This window comes from Myxocyprinus asiaticus, chromosome 19, assembly GCF_019703515.2.
Source record: "Myxocyprinus asiaticus isolate MX2 ecotype Aquarium Trade chromosome 19, UBuf_Myxa_2, whole genome shotgun sequence".
NCBI classification, from domain to species: Eukaryota; Metazoa; Chordata; class Actinopteri; order Cypriniformes; family Catostomidae; genus Myxocyprinus; species Myxocyprinus asiaticus.
The window spans coordinates 32,490,407-32,517,781 of NC_059362.1; the positions used below are offsets into that span (position 1 = coordinate 32,490,407).

Genomic DNA, 27,375 nt, shown 5'->3' on the forward strand with positions numbered 1-27,375 from the left:
ACCCTAAAAAAATCTGTTTGGAAAAACACAACTCGCTTTTAGCGCCACACAGTGGACATTTCACCTTGGAACTGCCACAATACGTGTAATGAACCACGTAATATCATTTTGCAAAACTTTTACCACAATCACATAATTTTCACGAGACATCACTCCTAAACAAAAAACTTGATTTAAGGTCTGATAAAGAACATTTAGCTCAAACATCACAGAACACAAATTTTTTTTTAGGAACAAAATTTTGCCAACCTAGTCTTTTGCAATTTTGTTACTCATGCAACTGTATTAGGTGTTTTTAGATGTGCATTTTTCAAATGACGTGAGGTGCAATTATAAGTATTTTTGTTTGTAGCATAAAGATGCAGAATGGATTCCACAACAAAGTTCAATACTTAGGGTTAGTGGTTTGTAAAAATAGTTATGCTTGTTTTAATAATAATGGTGGTGCTCTAGGCTCTGTGGAAACACATTTTATATATTTTCATCTTATTTCAATTTTAGCATGTGATTTTCTCTTTGCCGTGCATAAGGCGTTTCAGGTGATATATAACAGTAAAGTACAACAATATATTAAAAACAGCCACTGTATTTATTTTAAACCATGGATGGGTGCTCAGATATTAGAACTACTTGTTCACATTCATCTTTAGAATTTTTTTTAATATATTGTTAATACTTCATTGCCCAAGTGTGCACTACAGCAAAACCCATTATAAATTATAAATTTTTTGAAAGATGGTTAAAGGAACACCATTCAAAAGTTTTAAATCTGATACATTTATTAAACACTGATGATAAACCTACCTAAATACACATATAAGTCACAATACAATTCAGTTACCTAACACAGGTTGTAGTGCATCTATGTGTGTCTGTGTGTTGAAACAATCAAGCTGCATGAGACCACCTGAAGGCCTAATCTGTTTTGTTCAAATATAATTAACAACCCTACAAAGGGAAAGAGCAAAACGTTGTGTGTGGAACAATCAACCACGAAGCCACACGTACACGTGCAAACACTCTGTCGGCACACATGCAGCGTTTTAAATTCTGAATCCGGGCTTGTAATGATTATTAGCACAGGCTACCATGACCAAACAACCAAAGTAATTTACACCCATGTCACGAGCTTCACTCAGAAGAGAGCCAGCGATACAGAGAGAGAAATTCTGTGCAATAAGAAGGTGATTTGACTCTTTTGCCAACAGGAAAATGTCCTGTACAAACAATGTGATGAAATGAAAATTCTGTCATCAATTTCTCACCCTCATGTTATTCCAAACCAATATGACTTTTTTCAGTGGAACACAAAAAGAGATTAAGAATATAGGCGGTCACTCTTTTGTACCCAATTCTTTGTAACTGCATGGAAAAAAACAAACAACTACATCCCTCAAAACATCTCCTGTGTTCCATGAAAGAAAGCAAGTCATATGGGTTTAGAACGACATAAGTGTGAGTAAATGATGACAGAACTTTCATATTTGGGGGAACTATCCTTTTTATTATGACTTATGGTTGTGATTTGTATTTTGTGCCAATGTCCCTTTTAATATTTCAATTTTATTCAGCTAAAATATACTAGTATCCTTGCTTTATTGATTAGTCTGTACCCATGGTCACCTCATAGCCATTTTTTAATGACAGCGAGGGCACTGTTGAAGGTGAACTGCCCTGGGTGAGATCCTCGGTAGGACAGAAGCAAGGAGCCAGCCTGTACACTGTGCCCGGCCTGGTGGAGCTCTTGGGCGGCTTTCTCCACATCCCAGTCCCCCTGAGCCTGCATGTGAGAGACCAGCAGAGAGAAAAGGGCTGTGTCCACACAGCTGATCAACATCCCAGCATTCAACAACAGGGTGAGGAGCTCAGAGTCACACACATCCTCGGTCACCTAAAGAGTGTGTGAGAGAGAGAGAGAGAGAGAGAGAAAGGGGTGGTGGAGCAAAAGAAGAGAGAAACGAGCCATGAGAGGGAAGAATCAATTAAAAAAAAAAAAAAGAAAAAAAAAAAATCAATTTCAATAAACACTCCAGTGCGACAAACAATCTGTGTGAGCTAAACCTCCCACTTCACTCACACACACCACAGTATATTGCATTTCATGAACTTATATAAACAAGTAATTGTTGTAAAGCAGTTATTACATGTAATAACACCCATATGGTCCTGTTTACACCTGGTATTTGTCTTGGGAGATTCGATCACAAGGTAGTAATGTGTGTTCTAAAACGTGTCTCCAGTGGCCAATTGTGATTGGATTTCGAGGCAAGGGTCTCTAAAATCATGACTAGATACATCACTTACTTACGTCATGTTTTAAAGTGGAAAAAGATTTAAAAACTGTGTTGCTGCCAGATATACTTATATCAGCACAAACACAACATTTGGGAGGAATGATCATTATTTTAGTTGAATACCTGTATTAACTGAACTTCAGGTATGCTTCACGTGATCTGTGTCACTACATGTTGATAATAGGCATACTGAAGATGTTCTGTGAAGTCTTGTGCATATATATGCATGCAGTTTTCCAAAATGTTGAACTGGTTACTTTCAATTAAAGTTGCACGTAACCGGTAACATTTAACCATTTGTTTTTGACTAGTTTCGAATCTGGTTTGAGTGATTTGATCACAAAAAGTTTTGGACTCCATTTAAACCTGTATTTAGCATTGTCAACTTTAATGCTGGGCATTGATACAGATTTATCGATTGGATTCTGATTCACAAGCTCCCGATTTGGTTCTATTCCAATTTTGATTCGATTCGATTCTGATTTATTTGGGTATATTTCAGCTATAATGTCCATTTTGCTTACATATGAAAGAAATTCTCTCTCAGACAATGCTGTTAATTATGGACCTTCTAACTTGGAAGTACATTACGAAAATATAAATGTTTTCAAAATTTCTTTTTACATTCATTTCTCATCATTTGTCACATTTGAGCTTTTTAAAATTGTATAAATTCCATGTATCCCAGCAATAAAAATGGTATTGAAATTGAAATGGAATATATAATATTTTGTTACATGTTTATTGTTTACACACACAATTTGTACTATTTACAAGTATGTACACTGAAATGTAGAACACATGCTTAAAAGGTATTGTCTCTTTAAGAATAGCAGCTGTTCAGCGCGAATCTCACAGAAGTGTTTCGATTGAGCGCATTTTAACCAGAGTGGAGTCGTATGGCTTCTTTACATCATCAGTGCTTTGTGTGGTTGGAATTAAAGGTGTCTTTTTTGTTGTTTTTGTTTTACAGCTGACTGTAAAAAACAGAAAGGATATTAAAACAGACATTACTCACCATGTGAGTTTTCCTAGTTTATTCTGGTGAGTGCTTATATCCCGCCACACGCGTGTGTGAGCGCCGCGCTGCAACAGCTGGCTGATCGAATCACAGACACGGAACAACAATACTCGGACAGAATCTAAAATCTGCAAAGCCTGCAGTAAACACTGTAGTGTTCCTGGGCACTACCATCTCTCAGGACCTGAGGTGGGAGACCCACATTCACTCCATTGTGAAAAAGGCCCAGCAGAAGTTGTACTTCCTTCACCAGTTGACGAAGTTCAACCTGCCATAGGCGCTGCTGATACAGTTCTACTCAGCAGTCTTTGAGTCTGTCCTCTGCACTTCATTAACTGTCTGGTTTGGTTCAGCTATGAAATCAGATATCAGAAGACTACAAAGGACAGTTCAGACTGCTGAGAGGATTATTAGTTGCCCCCTGCCCTTCCCTTCAAGAACAGTACACTTCCAGAGTGAGGAAAAAGGCTGGAAAAATCACTCTGGACCCCACTCACCCTGCCCACTACCTTTTTGAACTGTTGCCTTCTGGCCGATGCTTCAGAGCTCTGAGCAACAGAACCGTCAGGCACAGGAACAGTTTCTTCCCCTCAGGCTATCCATCTCATGAACAGTTAAAACTGCCCCATTGAGCAATAATTATGTGCAATTCACTGTTTAGTCTTTTTATATTCATCCAACACATCCTACCTCTTCTGCCATTACATTCCCTTGCACTGTATATAACAGATTTGTATTAAATTTACACTACGTATGTGTATGTATGTATATATACATGTATGTGTGTATGTGTGTGTGTATATGTGTATACACTACCGGTCAAAAGTTTTGAAACACTTATTCTTTATTAAAAAAAAAAAATTCTTCACATTTTAGAATAATAGTAAAGTCATCAAAATTATGGAATAACATAAATGGAACTATGGGAATTATGTTGTGACTAAACAAAATCCAAAATAAATCAAAACTGTGTTATATTTTAGCAACTTCAAAGTAGTCACCTTTTGCCTTGAATTTGCAGACATGTTCTCTTGACATTTTCTCAACCAATTTCTTGAGGTACTGTATCACCCTGGGATGCTTTTTAAACAGTATTGAAGGAGTTCCCATCTATGTTGGGCACTTATTGGCTGCTTCTCTTTATTATTATTATTATTTTTTTTAAATACAATTTTAGTTTTATAATGAAATAAATTAATATGTTGGCACAATTATATTTTTGTCTACAAAACTAATTTCAAACATTTAAGCATACGCCTTCAGATCAAAAGATTTTTAAGATCATGAGAAACATTTCAGTCAAGTGTATATATGTGTATATTTATTGTCTTATTGTATATTCTATATATACTTTAGTTTCTTCAATTTTTTTTTTATTTTATTCTATTTATATTTATTTTTTAATTATTTGTTATTATTATGCTGTATTGTATTGTTGTGCACTGGAAGCTCCTCTCACCAAGAAAAATTCCTTTTATGTGTAAGCACACATGGCAATAAAGCTCATTCTGATTCTGATTAATGAAGAAATTCCTCTATTTCATTGTTGAGCCATAGAAGTAGTGTAGTGCGAAGACAATTCATGTCAGAAAAAAAAAATGATTATGTGAGGGAATAGTGTACCTTGATTTCAGCATGTTTATCATTACATGAAAACCCTTGTATAGCTGTATTAAGAATCTGTTAACACATAATTACAAATGAAGCACGGTACAGACTTTTTTGCATTCTGGTGTTTGTTGACCTAATTGCTGCAGTATGTTTCGTCTTCTCTCACGCTTGCTCTTTTATTGCACCAAAATATTAATTTGATTTCTGATATAAATGTAACAAAAAAAATATTATTGGCATTAGAATATCGATACAGTACTGTGAGGTAAAATATTGCAATATTCCGAATTATCGTTTTTTCCTCCCTCCTATAGTACACACAAACACGTTTAATTCTGATGTCTTTAAATGCTGCCAACATTACATATTTTGTTCTTTTTCTTCCTCTATACAGACATTTATGCGTGCAATTGAGAGTGAAAAACAGAGTAATTGAGAGAGAAAATTGGAGAGAGAAGGTAATCGAAGCTCTCCGAGCGATACTGACACTGCAATTATGTGTGATATCAATGATCTCAGGAACATTCATCAATTCACATCTTGTTATCATCTGTGTGTGTAAGTGTATGCGACTGATTCTTAGAAACCAGTCCACTTTGATGATTAACCCTTTGATGCATGTGTCTACTACAGTGGACAGAGGTTTAAAACTCATTTTAACCACTAAGGGTGTGATATTACATCCAAACCAGCATGGATGATTACCTTTGACTCTTTCCCACAGTTCTATATGACTGTCCTAACTTGGGTCAGTTAACTCAAAAATGAAAATTCTGTCATCATTTGCTCACCCTCATGTTGTCCAAAATCCCGTATGACTTAGTTTCTTCCATGGAACACAAATGTTAGGTATAATGCTAGCCTCAGTCACCATTGACTTTCATTGTAAGGAAAAAATGAAAGCATCAGAAGAACATCTTTTTTGTGTTCCACAGAAGAAAAGTCATATGGGTTTGGAGCAACATCAGGGTGAGTAAACTTTGACAGAATTTTCAGCTATGGTAAAAGCAAAACACAGTACAGCAGTCAAAGACGTCCATCCAGCTTATGTTTACATAAAAACAATTAAAAAACAGCACAGATGGATGTAAAAATACACATGGTGCGAACAGCCCCTTACCCATGGTAAAATCACTGTAACTCATGGCTGATTACTTTATTTTACCCAGCTTTCACCATGCGATTGGAAAGTGTTGAGACCACGCAAAATAACAAGAACATTCTTCTGAACAATCATCTACATCTCCGAATTTTAATGTCATAAAACTATACATTTTGACTCTCACTATTCATATTTTTTGACATATGTGAGGATGAATTTTCCTCCCCTGAACCCTCATCATGTTTTTCAATCTTATTTTCTCTTTCCGGCTGAGCAGTCTGTGGAGAGCCGTTAGAAAAAGAATAGATGGAGCCAAAAGGTCGAGAGTGAAAAACAGACTGAAAGATTGTGTGAAAAAAATCGATAGAGGAGGATGGATGGAAAAAAGGATGATAGAGAGGGAGGAGAGCAGAGCATGAAGTCAGTCAGAGCAAAAATGTAGAGCGTTGAACTGTGAAGAAAGATTGGCCAGCTGTAGAAACCACTTCATAAAGAGGGAGAGACACAAAGAGAAAGGAAAAAAACAACATGGTAGAGAGAGAGAGAGAGAGAGAGCAAATGAGAGATGGTGAAGGACTATAATGTTTCAAATGTATGCTGATGATAAAAATGATGTCTCTCTTGAACAATCATTTAACTTTTTCTTCATTTGAAGGGATGAAGATGTGAACATGAGTGAGCAGTAATGTGCTGTTAAGACATTTTACTTGTCACCTTATTCCAACAGATAAAAGTGCAATCCCTTGTTGTCCTGATTGAACATTACAGGCAGAACAAAAAAATGAGAGCAAGATAATACAGTTGAAGTCAGAAGTTTACATACACTTAGGTCTCTAAACTCATTTTTTAACCACTCCACAAATTTCATATTAGCAAACTATAGTTTTGGCAAGTCGTTTAGGACATCTACTTTGTGCATGACACAAGTACTTTTTTCAACAATTGTTTACAGACAGATTGTTTCACTTCTAATTGACTGTATCACAATTCCAGTGGGTCAGAAGTTTACATACATACAAGTTAACTGTGCCTTTAAGCAGCTTGGAAAATTCTAGAAAATGATGTCAAGCCTTTAGACAATTAGCTTTTGATAGGAGGTGTACTGAATTGGAGGTGTACCTGTGGATGCATTTTAAGGCCTACGTTCAAACTCAGTGCCTCTTTTCTTCAAATCATGGGAAAATCAAAAGAAATCAGTCAAGAACACAGAAAAACAATTGTGGACCTCCACAATTCTGGTTCATCATTGGGAGCAATTTCCAAACACCTGAAGGTACCTTGTTCATCTGTACAAACAATAGTACGCAAGTATAAACACCATGTGACCACGCAGCCATCATACTGCTCAGGAAGGAGACGCATTCTGTTTCCTAGAGATGAACGTAGTTTGGTGCGAAAAGTGCAAATCAATCCCAGAATAACAGCAAAGTACCTTGTGAAGATGCTGGAGGAAACAGGTAGACAAGTATCTATATCCACAGTAAAACGAGTCCTATATCGACATAACCTGAAAGGCTGCTCAGCAAGGAAGAAGCCACTGCTCCAAAACCGCATAAAAAAGCCAGACTACAGTTTTCAAGTGCACATAGGGACAAAGATCTTACTTTTTCGAGAAATGTCCTTTGATCTGATGAAACAAAAATGTAACTGTTTGGCCATAATAACCATCGTTATGTTTGGAGGAAAAAGGGTGAGGCTTGCAAGCTGAAGAACACCATCCCAACCATGAAGCATGGGGGTGTGGCTGCATCATGTTGTAGGGGTGCTTTGCTGCAGAAGGGACTGGTACACTTCACAAAATAGATGGCATCATGCGGAAGGAAAATGATGTGGATATATTGAAGCAACATCTCAAGACATCAGCCAGGAAGTTAAATCTCTTAAAATGGCGTAAGGACAACAAAGTCAAGGTATTGGTGTGGCCATCACAAAGCCCTGACCTCAATCTGATAGAACATTTGTGGGCAGAACTGAAAAAGCGTGTGCAAACGAGGAGGCCTACAAACCTGACTCAGTTACACCAGTTCTGTCTGGAGGAATGGGCCAAAATTCCAGCAACTTATTGTGAGAAGCTTGTGGAAGGCTACCCAAAACGTTTGACCCAATTTAAACAATTTAAAGGCATTGCTACCAAATACTATGTATGTAAACTTCTGACCTACTGGGAATGTGATGAAAGAAATAAAAGCTGAAATAAATAATTCTCTCTACTATTATTCAGACATTTCACATTCTTAAAATAAAGATCCTAACTGACCTAAGACAGGGAATGTTTTCTACGATTAAATGTCAGGAATTGTGAAAAACTGAGTTTAAATGTATTTGATGGTGTATGTAAATCCTCTGACTTCAACTGTACATGCAAATTGCATTAACTTATATAGCAGCATATATATTTATTGCACAGCTCTCTGGAATACTTGACTCTGATTGGCCAATGGTAGCATTCTGCATTCAGATATTATTGTAAAATTACCGCTAAACTGAATATTTGACCATACTCCCTTCAAACCAATCTTCTACACAGTGCTAGTTTTATTCCTCTTGTAGCACTCTGCACACTCTTTCTTCTCACATAAGAAAATAATTAAAATTCAAAACAATATCTGATGTCTATTTATGAAATTCTTGGTAAGTAGATGTGTAATAAGTGAAATAATGTACAATCAGCCGGTTATTATCACAAAAAAAACCCCTTCAGGATGATACAAGATCCTCATCACCCTGTTGGGGTTTATTTAGCGATAATGATCGGCTGACTGTACGTTATCACTTACATACACTCATTGAGCACTTTATAAGGAACACTATGGTCCTAATAAAGTGCCCAATGTGGTCTTCTGCTGTTGTAGCCCATCCACCTGAAGGTTCGACGTGTTGTGCATTCTGAGATGATATTCTGCTCACTACAATTCTACAGAGGGGTTATCCAAGTTACCCTAGCCTTTCCGTCAGCTCGAACCAGTCTGGCCATTCTCCATTGACCTCTGTCATCAACAAGGCGTTTCTGTCCGCAGAACTGCCGCTCACTGGATGTTTTTTGTTTTTGACACCATTCTGAGTAAACTCTAGAGACTGTTGTGCATGAAAATCCCAGGAGATCAGCAGTTACAGAAATACTCAAACCAGCCCATCTGGCACCAACAATCATGCCATGGTCGAAATCACTGAATCACATTCTGATGTTTGATGTGAACATTAACTGAAGCTCCTGACCCATTTCTGCATGATTTTATGCATTGCACTACTGCCACATGACTGGCTGATTAGATAATTGCACGAACAAGTAGGTGTACAGGTGTACCTAATAAAGTGCTCAGTAAGTGTATATACTGTATATAAAGCCCAGTGACTGATTTGTATAGCATTATAAAGGGAAATCATTGCAAAAAAAAAAAAAAAAAAACAACAGATAAACATGACACACCTACAACCAAAAACGTACACTTCAGATGGATATTATTACTGCACTTTTGCATACTTGTGTGGTGGATGGATGGATGGATAATAGAATACAGGCCAGACAGTTCTTGGCAAGACAATGAGTGTGCATGTCAGAAAGGGAGAAAATCAGAAATATAAAAAAATCTATGAAATTCCTCTCTGGGTGATGGACAGACAGGCACAGAGAGAGAAAAATGAACAAAATGAAAGACATGCAGATGGCATCAAACCTCTAAAGACCTTTGGTTATAGAGACTTTTGACTTTATTGGCTACAGGTGTATGCGATTGAGTGTTTGAATGCATGTGTGTTCAGATATGGCAAAGGGGGAGGTATTTGAACGTTCTTTGATGATAATTTTTCAAATATTTGGTGTTCAATTATTAAAGTACTAGATAAGAGACACAGTCTGGGAGAGAACAGTGAAGGCCTTTGTAATGAATGTAATGACATCTTCCACAGGTGTTCAGGTTGAGCTTCCTCTCACGTCAGTGCTGCCCCGTTCCTTCGATTATCAATCTACAGTAAAGCTCCCAATTGGAACAGGTGTAAAGCCGAATTTATTTAATGGAAGAAGCCTAACTTTTTCCTCCTCAACGAACTAAAGCACCTGAGGTGAATGAATCCTCCGTGTATACTACGTGCAGTGTTGTTTTAAAAATAGTCTGTTGAAAAAAATACAAAATAAATGAAGAACGCCATTTCCAAACCATACCAACGATTAATTTGAACTAATCATAAATGCTCTTCAAGGATTTCAAGGATATGCACAAACAGAATAAATATCACCAAACGAACACCTTAGCAGAACAAAAACTTCAGCATTTCGTCGTAATTTAGGCAAACTAAAAGAAGCCTCAGTGGCGGTCCTGACTCACATGGTGCACTAGGCGAGATCAGACATGAGCCACCTCAACCCAACTCTAGAGAATGAGAGAGAGCAATAGAGAAAATGTAGCTTTGCTTCTCAAAATGTCAAAAATTAACTTGCCAATCTAAACAAACACTATTTGATTGAGGCTGAATATATTGCTCACAACAATCAGTGGGCCAAAACATCAATTGCTGGCAACACCTAAATATAAAATGGTTTGATTTTTTTTATGGGGATTGTCCTTTAAAAGCCCCAGCGGTGAGGTTAATGACACGACTTTGATCACATTGGTACTCAGAAACATGCAAACACCCGCACAGCCATAAATATTTCAGACCATAATCGTATAAAGTCCCAGATAAAGGTAAACTCATCGATCCAGAAAAAAAAAAAGCCACCTGCTCTCCAGTGAGTGATCATAGATCCAAGTGTCTGTGTGTTCGTGAATAAGTCTGTTGCATGTTTGTTAGTGGCACTCCATCTGCATGTGATGCACTGATTAAAGGCACACATGTGCACACAAATGCACAAATAAAACAGCAGGCTGCATAACGATGGTCTATTTACAAATGCACAAAATGTACATTAATAACTTTGGATGCACATGTGGAACACAGGAAGAGCTCTTTAAAAAATGTATGTGTTTTTTTTTTTTTTGGTCTCCAGCTCGTTCTGTTTTTTTTTTTTTTTTTTTTGGGCTCTCAGTTGCAGTGCGGGTTTAATTGGAATGACTGAGGGTGTTTGCTGTCTCATAAATGATGCATGCATGGCTTTTCTTTTATAATTTATATCATAAAGCTGTTTTGGAGGAGACGAGAGTGGGTCCAATACTCTGCTGGATCTCTGCAGTCGCGGCATCCAAAAGGCCCTGCCTGAATACAGCAAGTGATTTTATTACTACAGACAACAGCGAAGGAGAGGGGTGAGGGGTTGAGAAATATAACTGCGCACTATTATACTGCACACCCACATATTGGATTTCAGCAACAATCTAATTAGATGGAAATCAGAGAAGGTAAACAGAGAGAAGGGAGGGAGATAAGAGAGCCCGATCACATCATAGACTTGCAGAGAGACGCAGAAGATCACTTCCATGTCACAGGCAGGCTACTAGGTGTATGAGAAGCGCACTTGCTTGCACCTGGAATGGAAGCTCATTTGTTTTGCTCAACTGGTCCATATCTCTGCCTTAACGGCTGTTATTCATATTAAAATTGAAACTGGAATTTTTTGCCTTTTAGTCCATGTATGATAGCTTTAAGGCCATCTTTATCAGGGTTTTCTCTGCATTTAAAATGTTTCGGCGGCCACCCAAAATACTGGCTTTCCAAAGCAAATGTATACACACTAAATATGCTTCTCATCTGAAATGCGCATTTGTGCAGTGCAATTAAAGCCTGTTTTTTGCACGAGTGTGGCACGAGCCATCACAGAACCTACTGCATATGTGATCCTCTTTGCTCTATCCTAGTGTATCTCTGGGACGTGGATGTTAACTGGGCTCTCCTCGATATGCGCAGCGCAGACCACAAAACTTATGCAACCCATTTGATTAATTGCATTATTTTTTGTAGTTAATTGTGATTAAACTGCAGATTTTGAAAGTGCTGAAATTATACACTAAATATATTTCTTTTCTGGTCAAAATGCATTTACTTCCATCTAAGGAAAGAAATCAAAACAATATGTAACAATATAATGATTTATAAACATTTTCCAAACAAAGCCTTCCACAGTATAAAGACAGGAATGCACTAAAATAGCACCAATTCAAGTAACATTTAAATGTTTCCCAAAGTCTAAGTGGGAGTTTGACCTATTGAAAGAACTAATCTCCACATAGGTTGCATATTCATTGCAATGAGCATTAAATCGCTTAAATTCACATCCTTCACAATATTAACCTGCAGGTAGACTGCGGCTATCCGCTTTGTTACAGCAATCATGAAGCCGCTTTCATTATTTGCGTCAGAGCATCAACGCCTCTTTCCAAAACCCAGAACTCCAAAGATACCAAAATGAGCTTTATTGAGAGCAGAAACGGTTGTTAAAAACAACTGCAGCAAAATAGCGCCCTCAGCTGACAACTGTTATGAACAACATGGCATTAAAATGCATTATGCCTCAATAATTCACTGCAACTACAACAATATGAAAAAGCACAAAATGATTGACAGGCAAAAAAGGTCATTGTCCGCGGACATGTTTTTGTTTGCTGTTTACAGAGTATAGAGCTGTCACAGAGACAGGTGAGATATCTTACAACACTTATTTCAGTAATATCTCTCAGGGAGTAGGAATTTTTTTAAATACCTTTCCATGAAAAAAATTGCTTATAGCACCTTTAAAGTCTACACATCCAAGACTTATAGACAAATTATGGGCAAAGTTTTCCTCCTTTGTAATATAGGTTCTGTTCAAATGATGTTTAATGTTAGGAAATAAACTGGCCCATTTTGCCTTCAGATATTCCTTAAGATTTTTTAAATCATTAGTCATTTTCACACATACTGCCTTTTCCAGAAAATTACCAGCAATTTTCAGTTTTGAGGTCATGTGTGAAACATGCCCCGTTCGCAAATGCTGGTAAATTTTGCTCTGGTTATATTCCCTGAACGAGAAATTGTGACATTACCTGAAAAGTTCAGTTTTGCTGCTATGTTTTAATAGAGTCGTAAGATTAATGGTTTGAGCATGTACAAGGTCAGGACGCGCTGACGTAAGACAGAGATGATTCAGAGGATGCATGAGGTGTATCCTTCGTGGGCACTCACGACCTACAATTCTTTTTTCTAAAAAACAATGACGCCAATTTGCCCGTAAATATGATGTTCAAACGTAAGTAATGTTAATTCCCAAGTTGAAGTACCTCAGTAGATGGGTGCAGAGTATATAATATGTATTATTATATTAATATATAATTAAAATAAAGTATTAGACTAAAAGTACACCTGTAAAATAAATTTTCTTTTCTCTTTACAACATAACTCTCCTAAAATTTACCTCATACATTCCCTTGTAAAGGGACTTTGTCACCTTCTCACTCGAAGCGCTCGCGCTTGTTAAAGAGTGGTGTGCTGTCGTAGCAAACATGTTACATTACGTTTCCATTTGTCCTACGAAGGCCGTCTCGTTTAAATTAGATTTGTTTAAAGGAGGACGCTCGGCATACTGCAGCCTTCAAAGGACGCGTTCTACCTAGCACGCAGCCTTCGAAACGTGACACAGCCATTATGTTATATATTAATTAATTGCATTATGTAGTAAACCAACTTTTAGCACGTGAAAGACCGTTTATATCAGCCATCACTGAAGACCATTTTCGACCCAGAAAAAAACGTTATCCTAGCGTACAGCAAAATTGACAATTACATTTTAGCAGATATAATTTTTTTTTATATTAACATTTTATTGATTCAAAAACAAGACTGAAGAAACAGAACATACGCACACAGAATCAAATTTTATATCCCTCCCCTGGACATCCCCCAACCCCCCAACAAACATCCAGTGGTCAAACACAAAATGAAGGTATACACACTGTCATGTATTCCCTGTTTTTGTTTAGACTTATGTTGAAATTCTTGTTTAGTTGCCCGTTCCTGTTTCCTGTGTTAGTTTTGTAGTCCTTTGTAGTTTTATTTCATGATTGGTTCTCCCTGAATGTTTCCCCAGGTGTTCCTCATTCCCTGATTGTTTCCCCAGGTGTTCCTTGTTTTCCCTTGTGCATTTTAGCTCTCGTTTCCCCTGGTAAGTTTGTCAGTCTTCACATGTGTTGTCATGTTCTGTGCCTGGTTTCCCGTGTTTTTGTTTCATTTTATTCGGAGTACTTTGTTTATCTTTTGTTCCATTAAAGCTGCATTTAGATCCTCATTCCTCACCTGGCTCGTCACAGAAAAACTGACCAAAAATGGATCTAGCGGCCTTCCGAATTCTGCTCCTTAAACAAGGGGACCATTGAGGATCACGTCCGAGACTTTTTAGTGCACTATCCAGACCACTCTCTGGTGGTTTTCTTCCAGACCAGCCTGAATAGTGCACTAGCCTCCGCCTGATCCTCACTGGACTCTCTACGAATATGTGGAGAAGGCTCTGGAACTTTGCGGTTCCCTTTACACAGTGGATTATGGCGGGAACCCCTGGGCCAAAACCTGCATCTTCGGCTCCCTTGTCCAAGCCTTACATGGCTTCTTGCTCCAAGCCAGCGCCCAATGCCCGAGTCTGCTCCAAGCCATGTCACAGCCACGCCTGAGTCTGCTCCACGCCATGTAACAGCCACACCTGAGTCTGCTCCACGCCATGTCACCGCCACGCCTGAGTCTGCTCCACGCCATGTCACAGCCAAGCCTCCCGTGACCCCTTGCTCCAAGCCTCCTGCGGCCCCTGTCTCGAAGCCTTCCATAGCCCGTCTCGAAGCCTTCTATGGACCCTGTCTCCAAGTTGAATGATCTTCCACTGATGTCAGTGTGTAGGGCCGTGAAGACCCTACCTCACAAATTGTCAGCGCCCACACTTGCCACAGCCAATGAGCCAACGCCCATGCCTACCACGGCCAACAAGCTGGAAGCCTCGTCCGTCCCAGAGCCTGCGTTGCCAGCCTCATCCGTCCCAGAGCCAGTGTTGCCAGCCTCGTCCGTCCCAGAGCCAGCGTTGCCAACTTCGGCCATCCAGAAGAGGAGGAGAAGAAAGGCTTCTGTTCCCGAGTCTCTGCCAGTGTTCATGATCACAGAGGTCATTCCAGAGTCTTCGCCCATGCCCACAACCACAGAGGTCGTTCCTGAGTCTTCCCCCATGCCCACGACCACAGAGGTCATTCCTGAGTTTCCGCCAGTGTTCACGACCACAGAGGTTGTTCCCGAGTCTCCGCCAGTGTTCACGACCACAGAGGTTGTTCCCAAGTCTCCGCCATTGTTCATGACCACAGAGGTCGTTCCCGGGTCTCTGCCCATGCTCACGACTACAAAGGTTGTCTCCGAGTCTCTGCCAGTGTTCACGACCACAGAGGTCGTTCCCGAGTCTCTGCCCATGCTCACGACTACAGAGGTCATCTCCGAGTCTCAGCCAGTGTTTATGACCACAGAGATCGTTCCCGAGTCTCTTCCCATGTTCGTGACTATGGAGATCGTTTCCCAGTCATCCAGGACTCTTTGTCTCAAGCCTACCATGGCTTCGCCTTCCTTGGCTTCCCCCCTCGAGCCTACCACGGCTTCGCCTTCCTTGGCTTCGCCCCTCAAGTCTCCCATGGCTCCGCCTTCCATGGCTTCACCCCTCGAGCCTCTCCTGGCTCTGCCTGCCTTCGTCGAGCCTCTCCTGGCTCCGCCCACAGAATCTTCCACAGCTCCGCCCACGGAGTCTTCTATGGCTCCACCCGCTCCCCAAGAGACTATTCCTCCAGCTGCTCCGCCCACTCCCCAAGAGACTATTCCTCCAGAGGCTCCGCCCGCTCCCCCAGAGACTATTCCTCCAGCAGTTCCGTCCACCTTACCAGTGACTCCTCTTACAGTGGCCCCACCATGTGACCAGTCCCTGTCCTGTGGCCGCCTCCCAGGCCTCCTGATCCTGTCTCGGCCCTGCAGCTGCCTACCAGGACTCCTGACCCAGTCCCCACCTTGAGGTCATCTCCTTGGTCTACTGGCCATCTGCATGATCTGCTCTGGTCTCCTTGGTCTCCTGGCCGCCCACCTGATCTGCTCTGGTCTCCTTGGTCTCCTGGCCACCTGCCTGATCTGCTCTGGTCTCCTGGCCGTCCACCTGGTCTGCCCTGGTCTCCTTGGTCCTCACTCCCACCAGCTCTGCCTCGGTCTTCTGAACCCCCAGCTCCACCTCAGCCTTCTGAACCTCTGGCTCCAGCTTGGTCCTCAGAGCCTGCAGCGTCACCCTGGCTCTCCATCCCTCCGGCTCCGCCTTGGTCTCAAGCCTCCCTGTCTTTGTCTTGTTCCTCTGCTCCCCTTGCCCCTTGTGCCCCCTTGAACTGTCTGTTTCCCCTTTTCCCCCACACCCCATGGACAATTAGTTTTTTTTTTTGTGTGGAGTGTCTGGAATCCGCTCCTTAAAGGGGGGCTCTGTCATGTATTCCCTGTTTTTGTTTAGACCTTTATGTTGAAATTCTTGTTTAGTTCCCTGTTCCTGTTTCATTTTGTAGTCATTTGTAATTTTATTTCATGATTGGTTCTCCCTGATTGTTTCCCCAGGTGTTCCTCATTCCCTGATTGTTTCCCCAGGTGTTCCTTGTTTTCCCTTGTGTATTTTAGCCCTTGTTTCCCCTGGTTAGTTTGTCAGTCTTCACATGTGTTGTCATGTTCTGTGCCTGGTTTCCCGTGTTTTTGTTTCATTTTATTCTGAGTACTTTATCTTTTGTTCCATTAAAGCTGAATTTAGATCCTCATTCCTCGCCTGCCTTGTCTCACACACACATACAAATACAATTAAAAAAATAAAATTAAAAACAGACAAGAGGAAACACAAGAATATATATAAAAAAATGAAATCTTCCACCCCCTAGGTATGACCTGTCTGCCAATCATAACACTGGCTAGGACCCAATATTTTATGTATTTATCTCCAATATTAATGACCGCCCCATCATCTAAAATACACAGTCTGGGGAAAAATTAATTTTGAGTGCCCAATACGTCACACATAAAACTCTGAACCCTCAACCAAAATTCTTGGACCTTAACACTTGCATCTCTAGATGTAGACTTGATGTTTTTTAGAATCCTAGCCCACACACCCTCCTCCAATACCAAATTTAAATCTTTCTCCCATAATCTCTTGAGAGAAGCTGAAGCTCCATCCCCCAGACTCTGAATTAGCAGGGAGTAATACACTGATGCCTCATCACCTTTTCCAAAAGCAGTAATCACGACTTCCAAAGTATCTGCCGCTTTAGGGGGGTGTATGCTACTCCCAAAAATAGTACATAGCAGGTGGCGCAGCTGTAAATATCTAAAGAATTGAGACCTGGGAATCCCAAAATGTTGAACCATATTTTCAAAGGACCTCAACACTCCACTCTCATACAGGTCACCAAGCGTATTAACCTCCCTCACAATCCACTCTGTCCAGCAGAAAGGGGACTTATTAATACATAATTTTGGGTTCAGCCATAAGCTCGAAGCAACATTTAAATAAATGTCCGAATTAAACACTCTGGACACCCCGCGCACGACAGCGCCAACTGGCGTCCATCCCTCCAAACTCAAACAGTCCATGCACGCCTACGACAGCCCCCGTGACAACCTTGCTGTCGGATTGCTTGAGTCTGGTGTTTCAATACAAATTTTGTGAAATAGAATTACACAGTAAAATATAATCTATAAAACAAACTCCAGCCAACAGGTGGAGCAAACACAAAGAGCATGTAGATTCATCCATAACACTGTCCTGAAGGTGTATTACTCTACAAAATAAACTCCAGCCGATAGGCGGAACCAGCACAAAAAAAGTGCGCAGACTCCTCAAACAGTCAAGCGAATGTTCAGTAAGCCGGTCCACTCAGCAACGACGTGAGATGTCTCACTCACTGCACTGAATTTGTGAAGGACATCACTTGCTGTGGGCATGTGAATGTTTTACGGCCATCCTTAGCATCTATTCTCAATTTGGCCGGGAATATGCAAAAGCGAACTTCCGTTGATGTAGAAGTTTCTTGCATTCCTTGAATCGATCATGTTTCTCTCTTGTTGAGTACGCAAAGTCTGGAAACCAGAAAATGCTGTGGTTCTTCCAATAAAGCCTACCATTACTCCTCGCATAACATCTTTATCGGATGATCTCAGAAATTTGGCCAGAACTGATCGGGGCCTGTCTCCCTCCGTGGATCACCGAGCAGGAACCCAGTGAGCTTGCTCGATTTCCAGCTTATGGCCTGCAATGTCAAGCAGATTCGGAAAGAGCCCATCCAGGAATTTCACCATATCCTGTCCCTCTACTCCCTCCGGGACTCCTACGATACGGACATTATTCCACCGGCTACGGTTTTCCATGTCCTCCAACTTCTCCCAGACACGCTCCAAATCCACCTTGGTTGCTATCAGATTAGCAGATAATTCCCTCTCTGATGACTCCAGATAATCGATCCATTTCTCGAAATCCCCCAGTCTTGTAACCACATCAGTGAACTTTGCCTCCATGGCAGTGATCGTTCGATGTATCACAGCAAGATCCTCCAATTCAGCAACGACCTTCGTCAGCATTGCCGACATGTTCAGCATCTCCCGCCGCATTTTCCACACCCAAATAGACTCCCAGGCCTGCGGCCTGCTCTGGGGCATCAGCTTGAGCACATTAGTGTCTTTTAAGGTCTCCAGAGCCTGAATATTTTGAATTCTTTGACATATTGTCCTCCTAGGACAGTTATGGAACAGAGTGTATCGAATCTCACCTGTTTATGTCAAAGTATTAAAACTAGAAAAGTGCGCAGAGCTTGCCGTTCACACGTCTGATCCTCGCATGGCGTCACGTGACTCCCCTTAGCAGGTATACATTTACATTCCATCACTTCCTGGGAAAATGGACCAGAACTACTGATGACTCATCCTGTACAATATCACAGTCATCTTTAATGTTGACTGTCTATCTCTATGTTTTTCCTGGGCAATAATAAACTCTGAACTAACGCATACCCATAAACCAAGGATGCATATGAACACACTGAAAAATAATCTATACAGTTACACACATGAAACGGCACATACATCCACACAATCAATAGAGCTCGCCAAGAGCAGTGAGACAGAAATAAGAGGGTGGATCATTGGACAGACAGAGTGTCAGGAAAAAACAATACATAGATGCAAGTCAAAGACAGAAAGTTGAATCAAAACTATAAAAGCTACCTTTATGCCAAGTGCTGAATTGGCGATTCCTCCTCGAATCAATAACAGCAAAACCAATGTTAAGACAAAATTTGTTTTCAAGTAAAAGTTATGAACTGCAAACTTAAGTTACATAGAGGTGCAAGTGTTCCGTAGAGTTCCACTCCATTCAATTTTCCAGTGAAATAGCTTATAGAAGATTTGCTGAGTGTTGGCATGCGCAGAGATGGAAAGAAAAATAATGACATTGAGCTGAACTGTCGACTATAGCCCCCTTATTTTTCTTCTGCTTTCTTCACATTATGAGCCCATTTATCCCCATTTTCTGAACTGTTTTCTCTAGGAAAGTCCTGGTCTATAGATGCCAAACAGAGCGAGTCAACCCCTACAAAGAGGAAAATGAAGGGGTGATTTTCTTAATGACAGAGTCCTCTATAGCTCTAGGGTCAAATCTTCACAGCCAGCAGCCAATTCCTACATCCGCACTATATACCGCTGGAGCCGTGCTAATCTATACACATTCCATTAACAGTTGACGTGATTTAATTTGCTTTGAGTGTTCTAATTTAAGCATTTCTGTTTGTGAAACTGCATTTATCTGTTCAAATGATTGACAAGATTATTACAATAGCAAAACTGACACTGTTGTCGCAAACAAATGGATCCATACAGCATGTGAATGGAGCAAATTTAATAAGAGGTCACTCAAAATAAAAATAAAAAATAAATAAAAAAACCCCATAAAGGAACACAATAACTAATAATTTTCCATGCATTTTGATTTTAGTCCTTAATTAAACAAAATAATCTTCACAGAAACAACCTCATCGGAGAAAAAAATAAAAGGCATTCTTATTCAACATGGTTTATATTTTGGAGCAATAATTCAATTATAAAACACAATCTTATTATGAGTGGGAACAATGTACATCATATCAGCTAATAAAACGGATGGGGGGAGCGGTATGTAATTGCTCTCACCATCCGTTAGAGCAAACCAGTTGAATAGTACTGATGAGTCTATTCAGAAGTAATCGGTAAGGAAAACAGGAGAACTGAGGTTTGACCATTTGGAGAAGACGCTGGAGGAGTCAAAGATGAATAAAACTTGATTACTTTCGTGAAGATGATGCATGCTGCCTGTCACTCTCAAACTGTTCCTGTGTAATGACATCACAGGTTGGAGGCCCTCGCTCAAACACAATTATGCCACACAAGTCGGATAGGGGAGTTGAAGAGAATTAAGTTTGTTTGGAATGAATTATTCAGTGATGTTAATGCAGTCCAACACCAGCACCATGGTAAATAATGAGCTGGCGTTGTAAGCTTGCCAGAGCAGCGCTGCGTAAGGTGCCCTGAACAAATTAAGGAAAAAAATAAAAATACTTTCAAACATAATGACAGCTGGAGCTGCCCTTCCGAGAATGGAACAAAACGCCAGGCTTTCAGTAAGCAACAGTTTGTAAAGGGGAAATAAGGACACAGGGAGAAGAACAGTGTGTGTGTGTGTGTGTGTGTGTGTGTATGCCTGTGTAAAAAGGCTGGAGTTTGGTGGAGGGGTTACTAAATAAATCAATGTCTTATGCATTCAGAGGGGAGTGCCCCTGTGAAGCAAACTCCCTGTGTGACTGAATTCTGATTTTGCAGATAGATTACAACATGATACACTTACTGGAGAACTGGGTAATATACAGATGCACAAAACACAAAACCACAACACATACTGTACACAATCACACACATGTCAAAAAACTATCTGCAATGCAGTGTGGCCTTAGAATAAATAATTTGCTGACAAATTCAACAACATACTGTAGCCAAAATTCACCCATTTCCTGCTTTCTGTCTTCTTTCTATCTCTCCATCAGGTTTGGAGATGAAAGCACATCACCCTTGCCCCGGGAGAAGAAGATTACCCTCATTTTCAGTGAGCTCTTTTTAGCCTCATGGCTTTATCTGATCTAGAGTCAGTGAGACTGTGAGCTCTAATTGATCCTTCTGAGAAGCAGCTTATCCAGTCAGTTCCCTAGTCAGTTTTTGGTTTAAGATGCATTTTTAGGTGAACACTAAACCAGCATTGCGGTGAGTGGTAGTGGAATATTGCAGATTTAATCTTTATGAAAGGCAACTCATTAATATTGCCACTTTGAATATGTGCCTGCAGAACTCTTTAGAATATGAACATCGTAATTCACAAAACTGTACACATACATGACCCCTTGCGCACTCGTTAATTTGTTTTCTTCATAATAATAATTAACTACATAAGTAATGTTTTTCAAGAAAGACTTTGACACTGGCTAAAAATAGTTTTAAAGTTTAAAGGTTATACAGGTCTTACAGTCAGACAGATAGAAAGTCAATCAGACAGACAGACCGACAGACAGACAAAAAGACACAGTTTGACAAACAAAGCTCAGACAGGCAAGTGGTAGCAAAAGTCGACTGTGTGGTTGCTAGGTCATTGCTAGGGTCTTCTGGCTTGCTTCTATTACTAGTGTGGTTCTGACATTGGCATTGCCAAGTTGTGTTAGCACGTTGATAGGTGTTTTTTAGGATGTTTTGGCTGATTGCTGATTGTGTTTTTAGTCAATGTATGTCTGATCAGTTTAAAACGACAAAGCACACTAAGTCAGAACAGTCTGAAGGTATGTGCCAAGTTTGGTGGATGTAACTTAAAAGCTCTAGGAGGAGTTACAATTGATAATTTTGGTCTTTGTTTAGGGATTTTAGAAAAACCCTAAACCAAGACTGTAAAACAACAGTATGTTGGCTTTGTCAATCAAACATAATGATTGCAATTTGAAAGGGTTTTAAATGACTTTTGTTTGAAGGGGTAATATACTTTTTTATCATTTTATTTTTTCTTAAGTTCACAATATTTATTGAAGTTAAGTTAGACAAGACCTCTATGTAAATGGCCTCGCTGCATGAGTAAGGAGTAACTATGCTTTGCTGCACTAACTCACAGGCTGAAAGTTTGCTGTCAGGTCCAATATAGTTGATGCTGCCATATCCTTCAACACCAAGCCTCTTTGCAAAGCCTGTATTACATTGTGACAGGTTGACACAATCCACGCTGATATGTAGCACAACTGTTAAGGGGTCATATATACTGTACATGTTTTCCCCTAAAGTGTACTTATCATGTTAGTAATGTTGACTGAAAAGATTAAGGAGCTTGTTAAAAATAAACTTATATCTCTCTTTCCAAATGTTTGGATCCTTCGGAAGGATATGCAGGTACATACCACCAGGTTTTGGCAGAATTTCCCATATTAACTTTATTGTTCATTCTTTTGGTGTTTAGAAATTTGGTTTAAGTATAACTGTATCTGCCCTACTTTGTCCTCTCATTGGTTTAATGCGACTAGGCAGGCCAAGTTGCTTAACACTGAATAGATGTTGTTAATGTGCAAATGTGGACGGTCATATGTTAATGTATTCATCTACCTGAAACTGGAGATGACTGGAGAGGGAGTTTTCACTTTTTTTTTGTTTTCTTTGGATGTTTCCCCTTTTTCACCCAATTTGGAATGCCCAATTCCCAGTGCGCTTTTAAGTCCTCGTGGTGGCGTAGTGATTCACCTCAATCCGGCGAATCCCTGTTGCCTCCGCGTCTGAGACCATCAACCCACACATCTTATCACGTGGCTTGTTGAGCGCGCCACGGAGACATAGTGCATGTGGAGGCTTCACACCATCCGCGCTCAACTCACCACGTGCCCCACCGAGAACGAACCACATTATAGCGACCACGAGGAGGTTACCCCATGTGACTCTACCCACCCTAGCAACCGGGCCAATTTTTTTGCTTAGGAGACCTGGCTGGAGTCAATCAGCACACCCTGGGATTCGAACTAGCGAACTCCAGGGGTGGTAGCCAGCGTCTTTTACCACTGAGCTACCCCGGCCCCCTGGAAGTTTTCGCTTTTTATTATTCTTTTTTTTTTATTATAAGATTTCTTATTCTTATAATATCACCCCTTCAAATACAAGGAAAAATTAAAGTTTGCAGATTCATTGTGGGTCTACCCATTACCTTGTGAGCTACAGACTGAAGACTACCACCATTGTGGCCTTGAGCAAGGAATTTAACCCTTGGCTGCTCATAGAGAAGTACCCCAGAAATCAGTAGATTAAAAGCATGTACAAAACACAAATTAATCAAATCATGTTTCTGAGGGGCTCTGGGAAAAGTCTACATGTTTGGTTTTAATATATAGCCATTCCCACAACAGCCTCTGCTTATCTGGCCCTCTGGCAGACCAGAGAGGACAAATTAAGTGATGGCATTCAGAGGGCTTGGCTTTTATCTGACCTGCAGTAAGTGAGAGATAGAGGTTACGATCAGAAGCACGCTTGCTCTGATAGCTCCTGATTCACAGTCACTTCTGGTGTCAACAGTCAGTTTAGTTTAATTGAATCCACATTATTAGTGACTGTGGGGGCCAGCTGACAAGAACATACCCTTGACCATTCCTTGATTTGTCAAGGAAACAGGTTGCGAATTAGGTCATTTCCTTCTTTATTATTGTTATTAACACATAGGGAACTGGTGTTGAGGTTTTACATGTACTTTAACTGCTGTTTTCTCCCTAGTTCAGATATACTCAAATTAATTGCTTGGGGGGGCATTTAAAAATGCTCAATTTGACATCAGAGTTTGGTTCATCAAGTTGGTGTGAAAGCTGTTTATTGTACTTGGGTGCTCACCATCAAACCGCACCATAGTCCACTTGAAAGGGTGGTCTGAGGAACTTTTAACCTCCTGAGACCCCCGCACGTCTGCTGTGTTAATTTTCTGTTTCCTTTTTGATTTGTAACTAGTAGCACCTAATAAAAAAGCACAAAAAAAAAAAAAAATTGTACACACGTGGACAGCGAGACTGCGTTGTGAAATTTTAAATAACACTAAGCTATAGAAAGTCCGATTTTTTTCATCAAACTGTTTAGTATGTTTCAAGGAGTGTTGGTTATTCATGTTTTTAAGATGTTACAGACATTACAGCTGATTTTCTGTAAAGCTGAATAAATAATTCTTTTTAAAAGTAATGTCCAGCATCATCCAATCACTGCCAACCATATTAAAATAAAATGCTGCATTATAAAATTCTGAATATTTGTACAGATTACCATTGTCCCATGTCTGCCAAACATGTTGAGTGATCCAAACATAATCTGCAGCCTGAAACTAAATATTTGGCCTGATTTTAGGATTGAATACACTTAGCTGCAAAGAAAGCTATATAGGATGCTTCCTTGCCCTCTTGCTCCCTATAGTGAATGACTTAACCTTCAGTGTGCTGTCTGTCTTTACTGGTCTCAGAACAGTTTGAAATGCACCTTATTTTAATCCTAAATCCATATAAAGCCTCTGAAACCAAAATCTTTCAGCTTTTGGATGAACCCATTTATTTTCAATGTGAAAATGCATAGTAAATATATAGGAATGCATTAACTAATGTTAATGAAAATAATCATATTGCACAGAGATAACAAAATTAAACATAAAAAAATATATATTAAAATGAAGTGAAATTACCCACAGATGTGTTAATGTTGAAAGTTATTCAAAATCACTAACATGTTTTTTTCTACTTTTGAGGAAATGCGGTCACAGTTTCCACATATGTGGACACATGTTTATCAGGGCGCAGATGCGTAAAAAATGAACAGATTTTTTAATGCAGCATATCAAACGAAACTACAGACTCTCCTCTTTACAAACAAACAGGTTTCAATGAACAAACGTAGAGATTTCTTACCAGAGGCAGTTTTGTTGACGCTGCATCTGTACGAGCGCTTCACGGAAATCAACGTCATGTTGTTGTGTCACGTGATTCGGTGCAGCATAAGTTAACCCTTTAAATGACAGTCTAGAGTCTTGTTAACAGTATTCAGTTTTTATTCATTTAAATTATGCGTTGTGTATAGCGAAGTCAAAATACAATGTCCACACATGTGGATGCACAAGATTAATGTGAAACCTGATACGGTTTGCAGTTGAATGAACACAACCCGTTTGAAAAAAAAAAAAAAAAGCCCGCTAGTGAACCGCTATTGATGATGTATAATTTGCATTTTTTCATGCTTCAGGTTGCACTACTCATAGCTGAGTGTTACTGAATAAATTGCCTCAGGAAAACAGTTCACATTCTTTGCATCCCTAGCATTATATCCATGGCAGACAAACGCATTTGTCATTCTGTGTGTGTTAAGGTTTAATGGTAAATCCAAAGGGACAAATACTTCAATAACACTATGATTTAAATTGCAAAAACTATTGTAAATTAATCTGATTACACAACATATTAAAGGTAATTTAAATACAAGATTTACATACTCATCTACACTGCAATAAAATTAAACTGGAACATTTTAATTTGGATCACCGAGGCTGTCTAAGCTGCCATCTACAAGAGACAAAACCAGATTGCTTCCATTAGAAGCACTGGCAGTGTAGACAGCTTTGATGATTATTACTGGGGCATTCTAGTACTCGTGTCGCTCACTTGCAGTGTAGACACTGAAGTGGCAAATGAACTCTCAAAATAAGTCTAGATTGTGGTTGGTGAGACTTACATCAGTGATTTTATTTATCTGATCCAGGGTCAGTTTGCGCAGATGTTCATTCCCCCCTTCAGTCATCAACTTCAAAGCAGGCAGCTTCAGCCCAGCATTCAACAGCAGAGAGGAAATGTGCCCAATGCACTAAAAGAGAGAAAGAGAAAGGAAGTGAAAATATGGATGTCAAACTACAATCAGCATAACAGAGCTAAACTCAATCCAAAGTCCCTGTAAGGCAAGTAAATTCACTTGGAGGCCGTGTAGGTACATTAAAAGGCATACAAGTACAGCTCCTATCTACATGAATGGGGTTACAAATTATTTCAATAACACACAGTATTTTAAATCAGCAATAAAATCTGACAACAATGAAATCATAATTTGTGCTTCTTTAGCTAAAATCACACACACACTGGTGTGGCTATCCTTATGAGGACTCTCCATACACATAATGATTTTTATACTGTACGAACTATAGATTCTATCCCCTAACCCTAACCCTACCCTTAAACCTAACCCTCACAAAAAACTTTCTGCATTTTTACATTTTCAAAAAAAACATCATTTAGTATGTTTTTATAGTGATTTGAATTATAGGGACACTAGAAATGTCCTCATAAACCACATTTATAGCATAATACCCTAGTAATTACCAGTTTGTAACCTAAACAAATGTCCTCTTAAAAACCCCAAATCCCCCCCCCACCCACCCACACACACATTCTAGAGTAAACAAACTATCAAAAAGGCAACCAAAAGGAGGGACTTCCATTACTATTGCAACTAAGATTTATTACATACATTTTCCTACAAGTGGGCCATCTACTCCCCCTTATACCGTTTCTACTCATACACACATTCGGAGTGCAATAACACATTACAGGAACATCAAAAAGATATTACAAAGGCAGTGACTTTTCCAGCATTTTCATACATTCCTATTTCCGTGTTTGTTGATAATGACAAACACTTACACTCTTACCTGTGGGTTGAGTTTGTGTTTAGTAGGGTACAGCAAGCGACACATAGTTAGAATCTCATTCCCAATGTTGATTTCAAACATGGTTGCGGAGTGTGTGAGAAGGGCGGATGTTAGACACACCCAGGGGTTCTGTTCCGTTTCCACCCTGTGTAGGGAAAGACAGAAAAACGTTTAAGTGTGGGTATGTGCTTGCCTGTTCAGGGAACTATAAAAACATGCCTAATGCTAAAAGATGCTTTGACATGGAATAAGATTAAGGAAAGTTCATGTGGTGCCATGAAACTTTTAATGGAAAAGCTTCTATGTAATGAAAAAGAAATCCAATCATAATTATCATGGTATATTACATGCAAGCCATTATAAAAAGCGCATATGCTTATCTCTTAACTTCTTAAGAAAGATGAAAGGAGCTTTCTAACAAAACTCCACTGCTGACCGAGATAACAAATACACAGACTTATAATCAAATGCAATCACAGACACACACACTGATTTCAGAGGTCCTCTTGTAATTGAAGTCGGCTCTTCTTACACAAAATAAATTCCACAGTTACCATAGATAATAACACAATCCATAGTTACAATGACAATGAGAAATCTGGAAAATATTGTCTATAATATATAATGTTATAGACTGCCAATGAAAACTGTCTTAACC

At 39.7% G+C, this 27,375-nt stretch overlaps 1 protein-coding gene across 4 annotated transcripts in view; it reads right to left on the bottom strand.

Moving 5' to 3' along the window:
- Positions 1–570: 570 nt before the first annotated feature.
- The window catches only part of LOC127410350 (NBAS subunit of NRZ tethering complex-like), a 288,769-nt gene continuing 261,964 nt past the window's right edge, over positions 571–27,375 (bottom strand). For all 4 annotated transcript variants that reach the window (XM_051645563.1, XM_051645560.1, XM_051645561.1 and 1 more), the window contains 3 exons: positions 26,718–26,862; positions 25,751–25,879; positions 571–1,891 (listed from right to left, as the gene is read on the bottom strand). In XM_051645563.1, the coding sequence (XP_051501523.1) occupies positions 1,625–1,891; positions 25,751–25,879; positions 26,718–26,862 (541 nt within the window). In that variant the 3' untranslated portion in view covers positions 571–1,624. The remainder of the gene's footprint in view (positions 1,892–25,750; positions 25,880–26,717; positions 26,863–27,375) is intronic.